At 37.2% G+C, this 19,761-nt stretch overlaps 3 protein-coding genes across 3 annotated transcripts; 2 read left to right on the top strand and 1 right to left on the bottom strand.

The window, feature by feature from the left end:
* Nucleotides 1–612: 612 nt before the first annotated feature.
* LOC107850165 (calpain-type cysteine protease DEK1-like) lies at nucleotides 613–8,478 on the bottom strand. The gene is made up of 5 exons (XM_016694580.2): nucleotides 8,276–8,478; nucleotides 8,049–8,187; nucleotides 7,027–7,277; nucleotides 1,015–1,197; nucleotides 613–782 (listed from the first exon to the last, which is right to left on the bottom strand). The coding sequence occupies exons 2-5, from the start codon at nucleotides 8,171–8,173 to the stop codon at nucleotides 643–645; spliced, it is 699 nt and encodes a 232-aa protein (XP_016550066.1). The 5' UTR covers nucleotides 8,174–8,187; nucleotides 8,276–8,478; the 3' UTR covers nucleotides 613–642.
* A 2,726-nt stretch (nucleotides 8,479–11,204) lies between these two features.
* LOC107850166 (tubulin alpha-3 chain) lies at nucleotides 11,205–13,279 on the top strand. Its single transcript, XM_016694581.2, has 4 exons — nucleotides 11,205–11,526; nucleotides 11,622–12,036; nucleotides 12,123–12,631; nucleotides 12,723–13,279. The coding sequence occupies exons 1-4, from the start codon at nucleotides 11,414–11,416 to the stop codon at nucleotides 13,033–13,035; spliced, it is 1,350 nt and encodes a 449-aa protein (XP_016550067.1). The 5' UTR covers nucleotides 11,205–11,413; the 3' UTR covers nucleotides 13,036–13,279.
* Nucleotides 13,280–14,227: 948 nt separating this feature from the next.
* On the top strand, nucleotides 14,228–18,788 carry LOC107848761 (UDP-glucuronic acid decarboxylase 5-like). Its single transcript, XM_047401779.1, has 8 exons — nucleotides 14,228–14,245; nucleotides 14,363–14,449; nucleotides 14,547–14,581; nucleotides 14,670–14,710; nucleotides 14,919–15,010; nucleotides 15,070–15,184; nucleotides 17,672–17,818; nucleotides 18,712–18,788. The coding sequence occupies exons 1-8, from the start codon at nucleotides 14,228–14,230 to the stop codon at nucleotides 18,786–18,788; spliced, it is 612 nt and encodes a 203-aa protein (XP_047257735.1).
* The last annotated feature ends 973 nt before the right edge of the window (nucleotides 18,789–19,761 follow it).

Raw genomic sequence — 19,761 nt, 5'->3', positions numbered from 1 at the left:
TTACAATGTTGGCACAGAAACCAAGGGAAACAGCATGAAGGTATGGAACTCCATCCCAACAGCAATCCGGTGGTCCATATGGAAGAAAAAAATACAACAATTGAGAACAAAAAAAAAATTGTATAAGGCGGGGGCATGGGGTTATAGTCTTGGTACTTTATGTTTCGGAATCAAATGATCCCTCGATCCAAGTCCTAAGATAAATACAAATGTATTACTTTGTTAGTTTGGGTGCAATATGGCCATATTAATGATATAGAGCCTTAGCTGATTCTTTGATTGGGTTAACTGGAGCTGAGCTTAGATAAAGCGATAGGCAGAAGACAGAGAATCAATCTGTCTTTATAGACTGACTTTCCTCACATCAAGTTCCGGTTCTCTTCCTTCATGAAGAAACGAAAGACTTGTTATCGATGAAGAAGATCTTTATACTAGTCATCCTAAGAAAGAAGTTTTCACTCGGTACAACTATTCTAAGCTAGCATAGAGGAACAATTCTTCTTATTCTAAGATGCATGCGGTAGAACCTCATCAGGAATATAAGATTTTAATGAGGCTGATCTTGAGAAGAGAAAATTATAATGAAAAAAGAAACCATAGCTAAAATAAAGCAGCATCACTTAAAAGCAAGCAATGTATAGCTTACCTTCTAGATTGTCGAGGATATAACTCATTGGGATCAGGTGGCTCTTGTAAGCAAGCAACAGGACCCACTTCAATACAATCAGAATAAGCAAATTTATATGCCCTCCGTACGTACTCATCAACATCTAAGCCGTTCCCTGCCAGGATTGGTAGAAAGAGAATTAAGAAGGGAGTAAAAACAAGAAGGAGAACAAGAGTGACGATTCCCGTAAAGATTTGAATAGACCCCTGAATAGGAAACAATAACCAACAAATTTCCCTAAATATTTGTCCTACTTTGAGCCAAAAAATAAAGCAAAGATGCTCACAAGAAGCTGCTGATCAATCTTCAAAAAACACATATAGAGTTCATGAGACATCATAACATACCATTGAAGACCATCCTGCAAATAAATAGCATATTGATTGCAAGGGAGATTGCCGATACACCAAAGAAGAACCCTGATGGTGAGTATCTTTCAGATGCCCTAACACCAGCTGTGACATACACAGCACAAAGTTCATATGCACAAAGCAATCCAACAGCTAGTAGAAGGAGAACAGCTACAGCCCCTGCAGAACACATAACATGATGATTCAATTGTGAAGTGAAGGGACTGAAAGAACACAAAACAAAGTGGATATCTTTCTCGCATAATTAAAATTTATTTTCTATTTAAATTTCCACCCACCAATTGTTAAAAACCGAATCACCCAATTATAAAAACCCATCTAACCCAACTTCCCACTGCGTCACTTTTCCCAGGAGATTATATGAATGTTATTTTCCCAAAAATGGTGATTATGCTCGACTAATTAAAGTACCAAAAAAAGTCTTCAGATTAATGCATGCACACAACTTGAAGTTTTTTTTTTTTTGGTTTCTTTCTTTAATAACGAGATGCTGCTGCCATGACCAACGCTGCAATGGCTGTTCCATCACTTTATAAATCATTTAGTTCCCATAATTTTCGTATAAAAATTTGCCCACAACCTTTATGCTCTGTCCCATCACCATGTTCTTTCATATTTCCTCGGCTTCTTCTTCCTCTGTTTTCTCTGTTTTCTGAAAACATTCGATGCATCTAATCGATGGATTTTCCATCCCTTAAAGTTAATCAATCATTTTATTTCCTTCAATTCTTTACTTGCTAGTTTACAATTATTGACCTTCACTTCGTTATTAGCTTCCTGTAGCAGTCTCTCGCAAACATAATCTCCTGGGAATAGTGATGCAGTGGGAAGGATTTAGGAGATGGGTTTTTACAATTGGGTGGGTCGAGTAGAAATTTAAATAGAAAATAATATTTTAATTATGCTAAAAATAAATGCATAGGCACCACATAAGATAATGAAAGTGGTGAGATAGGACTTAGCAGCCAAAGGGAAATATGTGACCAAATTTGGATGGCAAGGGCAAATATATCAAAAAAGTATGACGAAGGTCTTCTTTCGATAATTAAGAGCCGAATGAGAACTTCCCTTATGGAAGGAATGAACAAATATGAACCTTTTCTGAGAGTACAGGGGCAAATATGACCTTTTTCGTTTATCTAGTAGTCCTAATGGTTTCTTATTTTACTATGTTCGGATTGCACACACCTCAAAACTGGTCATCTAGTTCACCAGGCAGCACCTTCAGCCCGCATGTAGAAGTTTGCAAGATAATTCTGCCTCGTGCTCACCAAGGATGGAGTAGATAGGTTCATATCAAATGTTGCAGTTGACCTCTAGGCTGATATTCTGATTCCTCACCCACTAGACCAACCCAAACACATCATTACATTACAACCTTTCTTGAACAAAACTTGTTTTATAAGCTCTCACAACTGTATCCTTGGGTTTTAAAAAAAAATAGACTTGTATATTGATATGGTAAGATGTGTTTAGACTTTATAGGACTCTCTCAAAGATTCCTACATGCATAGATGATTGGGTGTTAATTCGTGGAAAACCATGTCTTCTTTTAAGGTTTTCTACTTCTTTGGTATACTTCTTGCCGCTCTTTGATGAAATTTATCACTTTATTAAAATGAATGACCCTATTAACAATTTACTTGACTTGTTCACATTCAAAAATATAACCTCATCTTTTCTTAAGACTATGGTGTCCGGACCACTTTGCTGCTTGCACGCTCCTTGATAAGTATGTGCTACTTCTCCCCCGTATAGGTACTGGGAAACTCTATCCACCAAAACTTGGACAAGATGGGAAGAAATCAACTAGTTTTATGCCTCCGCTAGATTTGAACCGAACACTTCATGGTTTTCAACAAACTTTATTGACCACTTGGGTGCTATTGCCACATCTTTTCATCTATTATTTTCTTTTTTTTGAAATTGATAATGTTGTATTCCATAATGCTGGAGACCTCCAAAAAGGGATCCCAAAGAATAGCAAATCTAATTACAAGGATCCTAGCATATCTACTAGTTGTTCTACCTCCTCTATACCTTCCTCTTTACACCAAAAATACAAACATATGATACATTTCCCCTTTACTCCCTGTACAGAACATCTTCTTATCTTTTGTTATTTGAGATATATATTTGTTTATATTTTGGAATGTGGGTGTGGCTTCGGTGGAGGACAAGTAGCGAGAAGTGAGGTTGAGATGGTTTGGGCATGTGATGAGGATTCGTAGGTGTGAGAGGTTAGCTTTGGATGGTTTCAGGACAGGTAGAGGTAGGCCGAAGAAATACTGAAGGGAGGTGATTAGACGTGATATGGATCAGTTACAGCTTACTTAGGACATGACCCTAGATAGGAAGTTGTGGAAGACTCGAATTAGGTTAGAGGGCTAGTGCGGGTGGGTGGGGCATAGCTAGTAGATAGGATTGCTTTGGTAACGCTTTGCGAGTAGTCATAGGAGGGTTGGAGGGTTGGGGTGAGGGGTGTGAGCCCGGTTTGATAGTGTAGAGTACTACTTTGTGTTGTTATTTCCTGTTAATCCATCTTGTTTCATGTTTTATTTCGACTTTGTTTACTGTCTTTGGTCTTGGGCCGGGAGTCTATCAGAAACAGACTCTCTACTTCTTCGGAGGTAATGGTATGGACTGTGTACATTTTACCCTACCCAGACCCCACTATGTGGGAATACACAGGGTATGTTGTTCTTGTTGTTGTTACATTTTGGAATGGAGAAAACGAGAATAAATAGCTTTTATATTGCTAAAATGGAATAAATAACTGAACCTTCAGGAAGGAGGACAAATAAGTAGAAATACACCAAAAAAAGATTTACTGGGTGATTATATTTTATGGAACAGGGGGGTATTTTATAGAACTTGTCGTCCATGCTTTGCACGTATTACTTTCTTCTTCTTCTTTTTTTTTTTTTGAGAAGGTAACATGTTTTGACACGAGTGATTTTCTTCATCTCAGATTCTCCGTTGTTGATATCACATCCCTAGCCCGCTAACCATACAAAGAAGCACACCTTACTTGGTGCTCTAGGGATCCAAGCAGAGTCATAAGGAAAGGCACATTCCTCTCTCACTAGCAACCTCTTATAAAAGAGCTACCAGTGAATAAGCTGTCATCACTCTCCTGCCACCTCCGTGCATCCAACAAGGTGTTTGATGTGTCTGGCCCATATAAAAGCTCTAACAAATTGTGAAATTCCACCATCTCCCAATCATGAAGGTTCCTTCTGAATCTTAAATCCCAGCTTCATTAGACCGACAAATTTGTTGGACTGTCATCTCTCTCAAACAAGAACCGCGATATAAACTAGGAAATGCTTCCTTCAACGCGATCTCCCTACACCAACATATTACTATTTTTATTTGACAATCTTTTTTCTTAGAGAAGTAGAAATTTAAGGAATGCTTGGATCACCATTCCTGCTTGCACGTGTGCTTGGTAATAAAAGTGCTCGTCAGTAGAATTTGTATGGTTTTATACATTTCAGTCAAAATATTTTCAGCATTCGTGTTTCCAAACAGACTCGCAATTTGTTTACTATCAAACCGCCTCATTTACTATTATTTGATTGACTAATCCTTTATTATTGGAATGCACAAAGGGTCAAAGTGTTTGGTAACTCCTCATGAGGGGGTGAATCGAGGTAAATTTGAACCATAGCTCCGGGTTTTTGTTCATCAGTTGCCATAATAATATCTCACTAGGTATGTTGTTGTATTTACCATAATAATATCTCAGGTTTGCAGCCCCTTGATCCTTTTCATAGTTAAAAATGGGTTCTTGAACGACATTGAAGAGCATCTCAAAGTATGGGCCATGGGGCAAAGGATGGCATACAAATACCATACCTAATTAAATTCGGTATGGTTCGTTTTGATTCTTTTGCACATATTTCATATGGAAAGTTGTTCAGTGTTAGTTTCAAGATTAGGCAGATTTTTATTCAACGTTGTGTGGGATGATAATTACAATCAAGTCAAACAACACAGTATGCAAATAGGAGTAAAGAAGATCTTATGTTAAATTTGAGTCAAATCAACTTGTCCTTCAAAGGGTTTTTGGGAAGAGTAAAGGGTTGGTGGGACTCCTTCCAATTTAAGAGGTTCAAGACTATGTAAAAGGGTTGGTGACTCCTTCCAATATAAGAGGTTCCAAACTATGTACTAGCCTACGAGTTAATGAACCTAAAGCTAAAGTTGTAAGAGTGGAGCAACAAGTCTATTTGGCAACTTGGAAAAAATATAGAATGATTCTACGCAAGCTCAAAGAACTAGAAGGCTTCAAGGAAATTGGAGACTGGGGAGTTGAATGAAAGATAAGTTGACCAAAGAGAGCTACATTCTGGATGGAACTACAGCAGGCTGAAAAGCTTGAAGAGATTTACCGAACAGAGATATAGGTTTTGTGAATTAAGGCCGGGATAAAAACACCAAATTCTTTCACAAGAACACAAATGCTAACATGAGATATAATTAAGACCAGAAATCAATGAAAATAGGATCATATAGCAATCAGAAGGGAAAATTTGAACTTTAAAAGTAATCTTCAAAGGGAAAGTGAGAACTGGAAACCAACCTTCAAAACTAACTAGCCTAGAATCTCAGAGAATGATAGAGAAAAGTACAGAGACCTTTCGCAATAGAACAAGTGAATATTATCATAAAAAGTTGCAAAGGCGAAAAAGCCGAGTCCAGATGGGTTCAATATGGCATTTCACAAGCATTGTTGGCGGCTATTAATTTTTTTTCCTGGGAAGTTCGAAAATAGTTTTAAAGCATCCGTAGTATTAGTTCGCTAGAAGAAAGGGACAGAAGAAATGAGGAACTTTAATCCAACAATCTTAGTAGGGAGCTTCTAACGGATCATTTCCAAACTTTTGCCAGAGAGCTTGAAAAAGGTGATGTACTGGCTGGCCATGGACACTCAAAACGTTTTTTATTTAAGCAAGACAAATCATGAACACGTGCTTATTGCAAAAAAGAATGTCTAGACAGTAAAAAGAGGCAAGGGAAGCTGATATTTTCTGTAGGTTGGATATAGAGAAGGCTTTCAATCATGTAAATTTGACTTGCAAAATCTCTGGAAAATAATAGGCTTTGGGGGAGAAGGGATCAGGTGGATTGATTGGTGAATTTCTATTGTGAAATTCACAGTAGTTGTAAATAGGTCACCAGAAGGCTTTTTCTTTACATACAAGGGCTCGAGATAGGGTGATCCACTATCTCCCTTCTTATTCATTCAGACAATAGAGGGACTAAACTTAATGATGTGCAAGGCCAACTCTCTAAATTGGCCCAAGGGTTCATAATGGGGACAGAGGATTCTAATAGAGTAACTACTTCTAACTTCTTGTATGTTGATGATACACCAATCCTTTCTGGGAAAAAGGAGACCCAATTGAGATATTTACGAGTCAGCTTACAGTTATTTGAAACTTACCCAATTGATGAGTAATTACTTCTTGTCTGCTGTGAAGATTAATCTGGGAAAGAGACATTATTTCCTATTAATGATGCCGAAGACTTGCAAATATTAGGAGAGAATTTGGGTGTCGAACATGTGAGCTTCCAACTACATATCAAGGCATACCCCTAGGTGCTAAATATAAGGCCAAGCAAGTATTGCAAAAGATAGAAGGAGACATTTGAAAGAAACTTGCAACTTGGAAAAGACAATATCTATGCCTGGGTGATAGAGTCATACTCATCAACAGTGTATTGGATTATTTACCTACTTATGTAACGTTCGTTTTTCCTACAGCTTACCGGGAATGGGGAATTTAAGGACACATAACTACAGTCTTTTAATCAAGTTTTGACAAAAAAAATTCTTATGCTTAGATGAGTTAATATGATGATAGTTGAAATATTAGGTAAATATATATGTGGACGTGTATGAATGTGTTGAGAACATCCATATTTTTTCCTCATAATAGGTTCTCTTCAAGCAAGTACAAGAGAAGAAGTAATGCATACTTGAACTTTGCCACTGCGTTCTCCACCAAAGCATTATTGAGTAGAATGTCAAAAGCAAAGAACTTCCCGCCATTATTACAGCTAGACCAACTATATCTCGACCCAATATCAACATTAACCAGCATCCCCATGTAACAAGCACCACAACCGGAGAGATCACAATTATCCATGCAGACAGCGACAAGAAACTACATATAATTCCCAGCTGGGGGCCTTGTAAGAATCCCGGCCATTTTCGAGCAAAGATCCAACTGAAAGGCAAAAAAGAGATATAAACCACAAAAAAGAACATTTTCATCAGTAAAACATCCATCTATGAACAGATACATCAACTTGGTCTTATGCTCCGGGAAAACCAATCTCAGAAACTAAACTGATCAGTTAGACAGAACTATGCGAGCAAAGACGTGGATCACCTTCTTCTACATTGCAGGTTACGGGATTACCATGACATTACGTTGGGATGTATTTAGGTGGTTTCGCACTATGTAGTAGAGCATATGAAAACAAGACCGTCTCAATAAAATTAGTGGCTTAAAGCAAAATTTTAACATGAGATCTTAAATATGAACACATAACAAAAATATTATCAATAAATTCGAGTTATTTTTTAATTCTTACATACTACTTTTTGTTTAGTGTGGTATTCTTAGAAGGCATTAAGCATTTAACTTCACGTAGTAATATTATTATTTATAAAAGTAAGGACTACTTTTAATTAATAAGATGATAGTCATTTATTTGCAATGCATTACCTTGAATATTATTGTGAAAATTTTATTTATTTATGTGAAGATTTGGCAAAAAGTTCTAAAAATTTTTCAATGAAATGTAGATAGTTTTCTTTCTTTTTAATCTAATTTGAATTTTTATCTTTTATATTTTACAATCTTTAATGTTTTTTTTAAAGTGAAACTAAAATCATAAAATTCATATTAAACTTTTTGAGGCCTAAAGCAAACTTTACTAGCTTTAGCCTTGAGGCACCCCTGTATGAAAACTTAGTAAATAAAGAAAAATACCTATAAATTCGCCATGGGCGCCAATTAACAGCCCAGAGTAAAGCAAAAGAAGCAGAAGCAAGGAGAGAGAAAAGGGTCCCCGAAATGACACATGCTAACATCAATTCATGCTCATTTCCTTCCATTTTTCCTCCTTTCTCTGTCACAAAAATCACATAATCATTACAACATAACAACAACAAGAATAATAACAATTTTAGCTGATGCACTCAGTTGATAGTATTTACCTAGCTCAACAAAAGCTAATACTGAGACATTCCCAAATATAATTCAGCTTCCAAATCAGGCTGACCCTGTGGGTGAGTGAGTGGGTCAAAATTACTGTAAGAAAAATCAAAACCCTAACTAGGCAGGCTTGAGGGAGAGAGAAATAGGGAAGAGTAAAGGTACAAATACAAAGTGAACTAATGTGGATATAAAATTCTGAAACGTCAGTCAGTGGTTGTAATGTAAATACAAATATAAGTGAAAAATAACAGCTCGGTTTTATTTTTGTCCTACCTCACAGCGCGAGTAATATCACGAACCAATCAGAGTTCACGTTTTGGTGAGCGTGCTATCACTTGATTGTTTTTAGTGTGGGATTATTCTCCAGCTAAAAAAACATGCTTTGCTATCTACAGTAGCAAGTGAGAATTATACGAACATGATTAAGATTAAGTATTAAGGATCGTTTGGTTGGGGAATGAGTTATTTCAAAATTAGTTATCTTGTCGTGTTTTGTTGTAGCTACACAATGTTAAGGACTACTGAAATTAATTAAGATTGAAATTTAAAAGATTTATCAACTTAGGATAAAATTCCTAACTTTAACATTATGATACGATAGTACTTTTTGAAAATCTGATATGAGGATCAAAGGATACCCTTACCAAATTCTTACATATTTGAGAAGGAAACATGAAGTTGGTGAAGAAACTGAAGGAAATCTTGCTTGAAATTCTAGACTTGATTTTTAGAGAAACTTCGTTTTGCTATGGGGGTTTCGCGAGAAGGACGAGGGGATATCAATAAAATTATGAAAATAACTTTATTAAGGAGATTGAACATCGTGGAATTGGGTCCTGGGTCAAGAAAAGTCTGAAATATCCTTTTAAGATATTGTTAAAAGTCGTTGGAACAATCGGTGACATTAATTTCATGAGTCCTGAAATGGATTTCACGAATCCTAGTCTGATTTCACGACTTGTGCCGTCATTAATAATTTTTAAAAATTGTTGACAATTCTCAAGTGAGGTATCACGATTTGGTTCCCGATTTCCATTCCGCAATCGTGCTGTTAAGTTTGGAAACCTGAGAAGTTAATGAACCGAACAACTTCTTCAACGAGTAGTTCCACGAGTCGTGATCTGGTTCCACAACTCGTGAATCAATTTGTGGATTACTAAATAACTGAAATGGGTTCCACGAGTAGTTCTACTTAGTCATGAACCTAGTTCATGACTCGTGAACCATTCTGTGTGAACCTAGAACAATGAGTTTCAAATTTTAACTTGTGAGTTTGGATTGTAGGAATAAGAAAAAATGTAAATTTACAGCATATTAAAAGTGTAAATACTCTTAGAAAGTGATTTAAATTTTTTGTCCTTCATTAAAACTATCTTTACATGAAATCGTTTTTTCATCTTTCTTCTTCTATTATTATTTAATTATTTTAAAATACTGATACGAACTATAATAGATATATGAAAAAATAAATAAAAAGACTCATTAATATATGAGAAGATTCCTAAACTCTTTTTTTTGGTAGAATTTTTTTTTTTTAATTTATATTACAGAGATTACAGAGGCAGAATTTGTGGTTGTACCACTATAGACGCAAGAGACCTACGCTGTACTAGTTGAGCATTCCATAAATGTGATTCATATTTTGTTTGCTACACGTCAGAAAATTTCTACAATTAATCATATATAAGATTCTATTATAAACACGCAATGTTTTTATTACATAAGACTTCAAATGGATAAATAATATTTCCTTTAAATTTAGTTTTTTATTTGCTTCAGGTAAAAAATCATAAAATCTAGCACTTCTAAATCAATTAAATTCCTTCTTATATAAAAAAAAGAAATTCTAAATTTCTATCTAAGTGATATTTTTACCAAATTTACTTAATAGTATATGTCTCTTCTATAAACATAGATTCTTCTGCTTCAATTTTTCATCTTATATTGGTTTTAATTTGATTCACGTTGTCTTATTGTATTCATTATCATAGTCCATCATGTAAAAAAAAGACAGTCTAGGGCACTAAAGTTTCCGCTATGCACGATGTCATAGTAAAATATGTAATAGTTCTTACACTTATTCATTATACATACTGACAATATGTAGCATTAATTTTTTAACGCGACGCTACATGAAATTATTGTTATAACAATTTGTAAAATAATATCATTTTTGTTTTAAAAGAATTTTTTGATGAGGACAAATGATTTGGATGAATACTACACCTTCTGCAGATCTCACTCGTAAAAGTTTGTTAAGTATGTTGTTGTTGGAATGACATAGGGTAAAAGAAAAGGAGAAAATAACAAAATTTTAGTTCATAATCAGTTTTTCTACACTATTAACCAATCAAAATAAAATAATAATCTTGTTATAACTATTTAGTTAATAATTGTAGTTTTTATACACAATTAAGCAATCAAAATAAAATAAATATTTTTTTTATAATTATACTTATAAATTATTTTCTATGATGATGTGAAAAAATAATAAAAACTTTGAATTAGTTATATAGAAAAAAGCTAATCTTATTATTTGTTAAATTCCTCACTTTATTAAATTAATTTTTAGATTGATCAAAATTCTTGAGAATACAATTTTTTAAATAAGAAAACTCCACATCGCGAAAGAAATTACAAATAAAGAAAAAGATTATAGTATAATTTTAAATGTCAAATTGACAAAATATAATTTTAGCCAGAATAAACTAGTAGAAAATAAAATATAGTCTATAATAGCCCATTAGGTTATTCAGTACACAATAAACATAAAGTATTGATGAAAAGTTATGAATAATCAATTATAGCTACGAGCAATTTGGCACAAAGTGCATAATTATCTTTTTTTATTTACTACGGTATTTATGGCCAAATGAGATACACGCGGAAAGTAGCGATATTTAATTACTAATAAATGGAAAAAAAAGAAAAGTGGAGGGATAAAATAGGAATATGGGGTGGAGGAAAAGGCTGGCACGAAATGGCGGGGCCTTGATAGTTGTTACGGATTCCAAACACTTTATTAATTCCCAAAAAGGCATAATAATAGAGAAGAGTCTACCTTGCTGTTGTTGTTGTTCTTCTTCTTCTCGTTAATCAATCGAGATAACATATTTGATTGCGAAGAAGAAGGAAATATGAGAGAAATAATAAGCATACACATAGGTCAAGCTGGTATTCAGGTGGGAAATTCATGTTGGGAGCTTTATTGCCTTGAACATGACATCCAACCTGATGGCATGATGCCTAGGTATATCAATTCACATTTAATTTGCATTATATAGGAGGCAATTATTCCAAATCACATTCGTGTTTATTCTTTGTTTTGTTTTGTTTTGTCTGCAGTGACACGTCAGTAGGTGCGTCACATGATGCTTTCAACACCTTCTTTAGCGAAACAGGTTCTGGAAAGCATGTACCAAGAGCTATATTTGTTGATCTTGAACCCACTGTTATTGATGAGGTTAGAACTGGCGCTTATCGCCAGCTTTTTCATCCTGAACAGCTCATTTCTGGGAAGGAAGATGCTGCTAATAATTTTGCCAGAGGACATTACACTGTTGGCAAGGAGATTGTTGATCTCTGCCTTGATCGCGTTAGGAAATTGGCTGATAACTGCACTGGTTTGCAAGGATTCTTGGTTTTTAATGCTGTTGGTGGTGGTACTGGTTCTGGATTGGGCTCATTGTTGCTCGAGCGCCTTTCTGTTGATTATGGTAAAAAATCCAAGCTTGGGTTTACTATCTATCCTTCTCCCCAGGTGAATGCGATGCGCAATCATGTAGTATATCTTATTTGTGACAGCAAGATTATTTGTATCGCCATCTGATTGATGATTAATTTCAGGTATCCACTGCTGTTGTAGAGCCTTATAACAGTGTTCTTTCAACTCATTCACTTCTAGAACACACTGATGTGGTTGTGATGTTGGACAACGAAGCCATTTATGATATCTGTAGGAGATCCCTAGACATTGAGAGGCCTACGTATACTAATTTGAACCGACTCATCTCTCAAATCATATCATCTTTGACCACTTCCTTGCGCTTTGATGGAGCCATCAATGTGGACATTACTGAATTCCAGACAAACCTGGTGCCATATCCGCGCATCCATTTTATGCTTTCATCATATGCACCTGTCATCTCAGCTGAAAAGGCATACCACGAGCAATTATCTGTACCTGAGATAACTAATGCAGTTTTTGAACCATCGAGCATGATGGCTAAATGTGACCCGAGGCATGGAAAATATATGGCTTGTTGCCTAATGTACCGTGGGGATGTTGTTCCCAAGGATGTAAATGCTGCTGTCGCTGCTATTAAAACGAAGAGGACGGTTCAGTTTGTTGACTGGTAAGGATTTTGCACCAATTGCAAGCGTGAACTTGTTTATCTGAACAAAGTGCATAAACCTTTCTAATGTAGAGTTTTGAGATTTGAACAGGTGCCCAACTGGCTTCAAATGTGGAATAAACTATCAGCCTCCAACAGTAGTACCTGGGGGTGATCTCGCGAAGGTGCAGCGAGCTGTTTGCATGATCAGTAACAATACTGCAGTTGCTGAGGTGTTCTCACGCATTGACCACAAATTTGATCTCATGTATGCCAAGAGGGCATTCGTCCATTGGTATGTCGGAGAAGGCATGGAAGAGGGAGAGTTTTCTGAAGCCCGTGAAGATTTAGCTGCCCTTGAAAAAGATTACGAGGAAGTTGGTGCTGAAGGAGCTGATGACGAGGAAGACGGTGAAGAATATTGATGTAGACCAACAACTTTGAAGGCAGTGTTGGCCTAAGCCTTGCATATGTTTTTGTTGTTATTTGCTATCAGTTGTTGTCCACATGGTAATTTGACAATTTCTTTCCATTCACGTCTGAATATTTCCAACTATCAGTTATTGTCTACATTGTAACTTGACATTCCTACTACAGTGATTGTTCATGTTATCGTTTGATCTCTACATTGTGATAATTGATCAAGAAAGATATAAATTCTTGACTCAACAGCTCTGGATCCTGGAAAGCTCAATTCTTGATCAAGACGTAAAATTGTTGGGTAGTTTTCTTAGATAGGAGAGTAAACATGGGGAGGTACCATCGGTAGACATGTTTCCTTAACAGACCAATGGAGGACACCTAATTTCATAGTAAAAATGTAAATACATTGATCTAATTATATTGAAAAATTACACATAGTATCCCCCTGAAACAAACACTGTAGAAGGATTAGTATACTTCTGAAGTGAAGTGACATTACCTGATGACTACTGGCTTAATAATTTATAGTGTCACAAAATGCAACAAGAGAATATTTGAGGAGAAATAGTTTAGTCCGTTACAATCTTATTTAGTTTTATGTCTCTTTTACAGGTAAGAAATCTTTCATTATTACACACGAGATCTGAAAAGGCCAGTCTCATCTATTCAAATAGTAAAAGGACGAGAGATCCTCATTTTCTTCCTCTTCTACCGCATAGAATAATTGAAGTTAGAGACCTAACACACATTTAAAATGTAGCTACCTAAAAGTAATAGTAATAACAAAATGTGCATAATTCACACACAAATTAGTTAGTGTAGCATGTGGTTTATTGGATCTTAATTAGCTTTACATATCATATTTATAATTATAGCTATGTCTCAATCCCAAGTAAGTTGGGATCGGTTGTATCAATTTTCAATGTCTCTGCTCCATTTAATTCTGTTTCAGTCCAACTGTGAAGATTCATCTTAAATTGACTAGTTTTATACTAGTTGTCAACCTACTGCAAACCCCCTCCTTTATCCAGGCTTGAGACCATCAATCTTAGGAAACTCAGAATCTCACACTAGGAGTTTTTATATCTCCTGTTTAGGGGGGCATTTTTTTTCTCTTGATCTTTGTCGATATTCCCTAACTAGTTTGGGATTGATAATTTGACATAGTTATCAATATCAATATCAACTTACGTAATGAATCCCACAAGTGGGGTCTGTGAGGGTGGTGTGTACGCAGCCTTATCCCTACCTTGTGAAGATAAAGAGGCTGTTTCTGATATAGTTAATAATTGTTAGTTCTTTATCATTCTTGAACTGCTTGAACCACAGGCTAACGTGAGGATTCTGGTGATCGGTGGTGCTGGATTTATAGGCTCTCACCTTGTTGACAAACTAATGCAAAACGAGAAGAATGAGGTACAGAGTTTTGGTCCTGATTTTATGTTGTATCTCGTCCTCGTAGATCAGTGGTAAAATATGGTACATTTACATAAACTTTTTGCATTGTGCTCAGTTGATTGTTGTAGATAATTACTTCACTGGATCAAAGTATAATCTAAAGCAATGGATCGATCATCCAAGATTTTAGCTAATTCATATTGGTAAAGCACTGCTTTTGGTTTGTCTATTTCTGCAGATACATTGTATTTTATTTATCCGAACTTGTTTTGGGAGTATGTATGTTTGAGTAACTTCAACTATGAGTTTGGTTGCTGGAACAACAACAATGAAGATTAGCAGGCTGATGAGGCCAATAATCTAATACAATGACGCTCAAAATTGCTGTCAACGCTCTATTGAATAGCATACTGCCGATCAGTTGTCACTCTGATTTTTTCATGAACCGTCTTGTTTATACCCTTGTGTTGATTTTCTTCTTATGCAGTTGTTACTGAACCATTGTTGATTGAAGTTGACCAAATTTATCACCTTGCTTGCCCTGCTTCCCCCATTTTTTACAAGTATAATCACGTTAAGGTTTGTAACTGCAAAAGTTTCCTTTTTTCTTTGTGTTTGCTACACTAGCTGATTCTAAGGTTAACTTTGAAGTCCACCGCTGCGACCTCTTCTTCTTCACTGTGAGACTACCACTACTGCGTCTTCTTCTTCTTCTTCACTTCAATGATGCACTCGCATTGCTTCACGCTTCGCGTAATGCATGGTGCGGAGCCTTGTCGCTTTTTTCTGGATCACGCTTCCCTGACCACTGCTAGCTGTTGCGTTTCTCTGAAGTTAGATATGCCCCGAAAAGTACATTTATGGATTCTATTAGTTTATTATCAGACAACAACAACAACAACAACAAACCCAGTGTATTCCCACCTAGTGGGGTCTGGGGGTAAGATGTACGCAGTCCATTCCTCTACCTCTGATGAAGTAGAAAGGCTGTTTCCGAAAGACCCCCGGTTCAAGGCACGAGATACCACACAAACACATAGTAAAGCACAGAAGCAGATTACATAACATAAATACGGCACCCATAAGTATTATAAAACAGAGGAAAGCAGAGGAAGGCAGAGGCAAGCACACAGATTCGTAATAAAACATGGAACACGGAACACGGAATCATAACAGGGATAAAACCTCCACCAAGTAATTCCCTACACTAGCGATCCAAACTAGCCCTAATCCTCTGCCGTAATTCGCGTCTTCCAGACCTTCCTATCTAGGGTCATGTCCTCGGTAAGCTGTAATTGTTCCATGTCCCGCCTAATCACCTCACCCCAGTACTTCTTCGGCCTACCCCTACCCCGCCTAAAACCATCCAACGCTAGCCTCTCACAGCAACGGATCGGGGCATCCATGCCCCTCCTCTTCACGTGTCCGAACCTTCTCAATCGTGCTTCCCGCATCTTGCACTCCACTGAAGTCACACCAACCTTCTCCCGAATAGTCTCATTCCGAACTCTATCCCCTCTAGTCAGTCCACACATCCAGCGCAACATCCGCATTTCTGCCACCTTCATTTTTTGGATGTGGGAGTTCTTAACTGGCCAACACTCCGCTCCATACAGCAAGGCCGGACGGACTACCACCCTGTAGAATTTGCCTTTAAGCTTGGGCGGCACCTTCTTATCACACAGCACCCCCGACGCGAGTTTCCACTTCATCCATCCCGCCCATATACGGTGCGAGACATCCTCGTCAATCTCATCGTTACTCTGGATCACGGACCCAAGATACTTGAACTTATCCCTCTTACATACCTCCTGTGCTTCCAGCTTCCCTACTACCTTATTCTCCCGCCTCACGTCATTAAACTTGCATTCCACATACTCTGTCTTGCTTCTGCTCACTCTGAACCCTTTAGACTCAAGAGTTCGCCTCCACACCTCTAATTTGTCATTCACACCCCCTCGAGTCTCATCTATCAGAACTACATCGTCTGCAAAAAGCATACACCACGGCACCTTCCCTTGAATACGCCGCGTCAACACATCCATCACCAACGCAAATAAAAAGGGACTAAGAGTAGATCCCTGATGCAATCCTGTCAGGACAGTGAAATGCTCTGAGTCTCCTCCCGCCGTCCTCACCTGGGTTTTCGCTCCATCATACATATCCTTAATTACTCTGATATATGCCTGAGGTACTCCACTCACCTCCAAGCATCTCCAAAGCACCTCCCTGGGGACTTTGTCGTAAGCCTTTTCCAGGTCGATAAACACCATGTGCAGATCCTTCTTCCTTTCCATATACTGCTCCACCAACCTCCGTACCAGGTGGATTGCCTCCGTCGTCGAGCGGCCGGGCATAAATCCGAACTGGTTTTCCGAAATAGACACTATCCGTCTCAGCCTCACCTCGACCACTCTCTCCCAGATCTTCATAGAGTGACTCAATAAGTTAATCCCCCTATAGTTATTGCAACTCTGAATGTCCCCCTTATTCTTATAGAGAGGGATCATGGTACTCCACCTCCACGCCTCGGGCATCTTTGCCGTCTTGAAGATTTCATTAAACAATCCAGTCAACCACCTTACACCAGCCTCTCCAACGAACTTCCAAAACTCCACCGGTATCTCATCCGGCCCCGTCGCCCTACCCTTTCGCACCCTGTGGACAGCTTGTCTAACCTCTTCTACCTTAAAACGTCTACAATAGCTAAAATCCCGACACTCCTCTGAGTGCTCCAGTTCCCCTAACACAATAGCTCTATCTCCTTCGTCATTCAAGAGCCTATGGAAGTACGACTGCCATCTCTTCTTAATGTGGCCGTCCTCCACCAACACTCTACCGTCCTCCCCCTTAATGCACCTCACCTGATCGAGGTCACGACCCTTCCTCTCCCTAGCCTTAGCGAGTCTAAACAACTTTTTCTCCCCTCCTTTCCCCCGTAACCCTGCATACAAGCTCTCAAAAGCGGCCGTCTTATTATCAGACAATTAAGACAAATGTGATCGGAACAACATGTTGGGACTTTTCAAGCAAACTGGGGCAAGGTTGGAATTGGCTTGTCTCTCTTCTTAGTTCTTAGTAATGTAGATCCTTATCTCACCATTTGTGCATTGTGCAAAACTGTATTTCACTCAGATCAACTTCTGAGGTTTATGGAGATCCACTCATGCACCCTCAAGATGAGACCTATTGGGGCAATGTTAACCTGATTGGTACTCTTTTAACTTTATGATATTGCAGCATCATATTTTTGGAAAGCATGTAGTATGCAAGAATTTCGCATGCTCAGCGTTGTATGCAAATTTTCAGTAGTTAAAAGTTGTTACGATGAAGGCAAAAGCGTGGCTGAGACTTTGATGTTTGATTATCACAGGCAGCACGGAATAGGTATAACTTTTCTTCCATGAGCATATGTTCGTGTTGCTTCCCCTCCAAAATACATTGCACTTCTTGCCTTTGAAACTCTACTTTATGCAATTGTTTCATCTCTTCTAACATGAACCGAAAAAAACCCAGAAATTAGAATTTAGAATTGCCCGGATCTTCAACACTTATGGTCCCCGATGATGGTCGTGTTGTCAGCAACTTCATTGCTCAGGCAGTTGGGTATTGCTCTCAGGAACTTATTTTTGCACACTGCAGTGATGAACCTTTGACTGTCCATTTACCAGGAACACAAACGCGCAGCTCTTGTTAATGTTTCTAATATGGTAAAGGCTTAGCCTTCAACCATCCGATACTCGATGTTCTCAAGGAGCATCAGTGCCTTTAAACCATCGTATGATCAACGCAAGAGTATAGTTTCCAGTTCTCAAATGCACTCATTGTAACATGACCTTAGAAAGAATAAACAAAAAGATATCAAGGCATGAAATAATCACAATCAGAAGCAACAAATGAAACACCATATAATATCAAGATGTACATAAAGAAAACAAGATGACTTGAGAGCTGTCACCCTGACAACCCTTTGAACCATACACATTTGACCAACAAAACCTCTCGCAAACCATGATCATCGATGCTCCAATCCTTACTGAAGCAAGACTTCTCGTGATGTACACAAATTCTACAAACATGAACCAAATGGTTTACACCTTTGCTGGCATACTTTGCCATAACCAACAGCAGGCTGGCACAGAGACTCAAATGAATGAGTAATGAGAAAGAATGGAGAATCAAATATTCAATTCCCACATAGCTACAGGCCTGGCAGGTTCATCTTGCATCCACAGCACTATGATGATGATAGCAGCATTGAACTGCTGTTGAGGTTGCAGGGATGACCATATTGAAGCCAGTCTGGCTAGTGGCAGTGTTTGCTGAAGCTGCCTCAACAGGGCAGTGGCCGAGCTAGGAATTTGGCGAAGGGTGTGCAAATTTTCTTCTCAATTGTGTTAAGGGGGTGTAAAATTTAATATACGCTCTACGCTTAACCTCTGTATACACAATTTTGTGACGAAGGTTGTGCACCGGATCACCCTTGCCTAAGGTGGTTCCGCCCATGCAAGAGGGTGATCATCCTACTAGCACACAAATACAACATACAGAAAAAGCAATTTGGTATTCAAGATGGCCAAGATGGCAGTGATTATATGTATATTATCCGATAGACGCAATTCAAGATTTTCAATAAACTAACTAAAAAGGGAGCATGAAGAAGGCGAAACACAAATATCGACTTCTTAAATTTCATCTGCGTCAAATAAATTAGCCAATATGCTCTAAAACCAATTAGATAAATTTTTCGAGATGAGAAATATGATTTGTTCAAGACAGTGCCTATCTTCAGATAAAAGGATTGATTATTAAAGTTTTAGCATATACACAAAATAAATTTATTAAGAGCATATTTTGATGTGAATAAATTTTGTGTCTTCATAATAAAGATAATTTATTAGGTTGACTGATAATTTTGATCTCACACTGATCGATTGTGCTTTGAACCATCACAACTCACAAGTTCTTTTAGTGGTCATCATTTCATTTAAAACATAGATTATTGAAAATTAGTTAATCACATTTTAAATAAAATTAATTTTACTTTACAAAAATTAATTTAACTAATCTTTAATATTAAATTAAATTAATTTAATTTAATATTTTAAATACTCAAAAACTATAAAAATATATTATAAATTACATTTTTTTTCATAATAATACCACTAAGGGTCAAAATATACTTTCCCTCTATTCCAATTTATATCACTTGCTCTCCTATTATTTGGTCCTAAAAGAAATTTCACATTTTTAATTAGTACTAACATTTTAGGTTTATAGTATCTATTTTATATTTATTATATTAATAAAATAATTTATATCCACACAAA

Source organism: Capsicum annuum, chromosome 12 (genome assembly GCF_002878395.1).
Source record: "Capsicum annuum cultivar UCD-10X-F1 chromosome 12, UCD10Xv1.1, whole genome shotgun sequence".
Lineage (NCBI taxonomy): Eukaryota > Viridiplantae > Streptophyta > Magnoliopsida > Solanales > Solanaceae > Capsicum > Capsicum annuum.
Note: the sequence above shows the minus strand (reverse complement) of the source record. Positions and strands in the feature narration are given on the sequence as shown.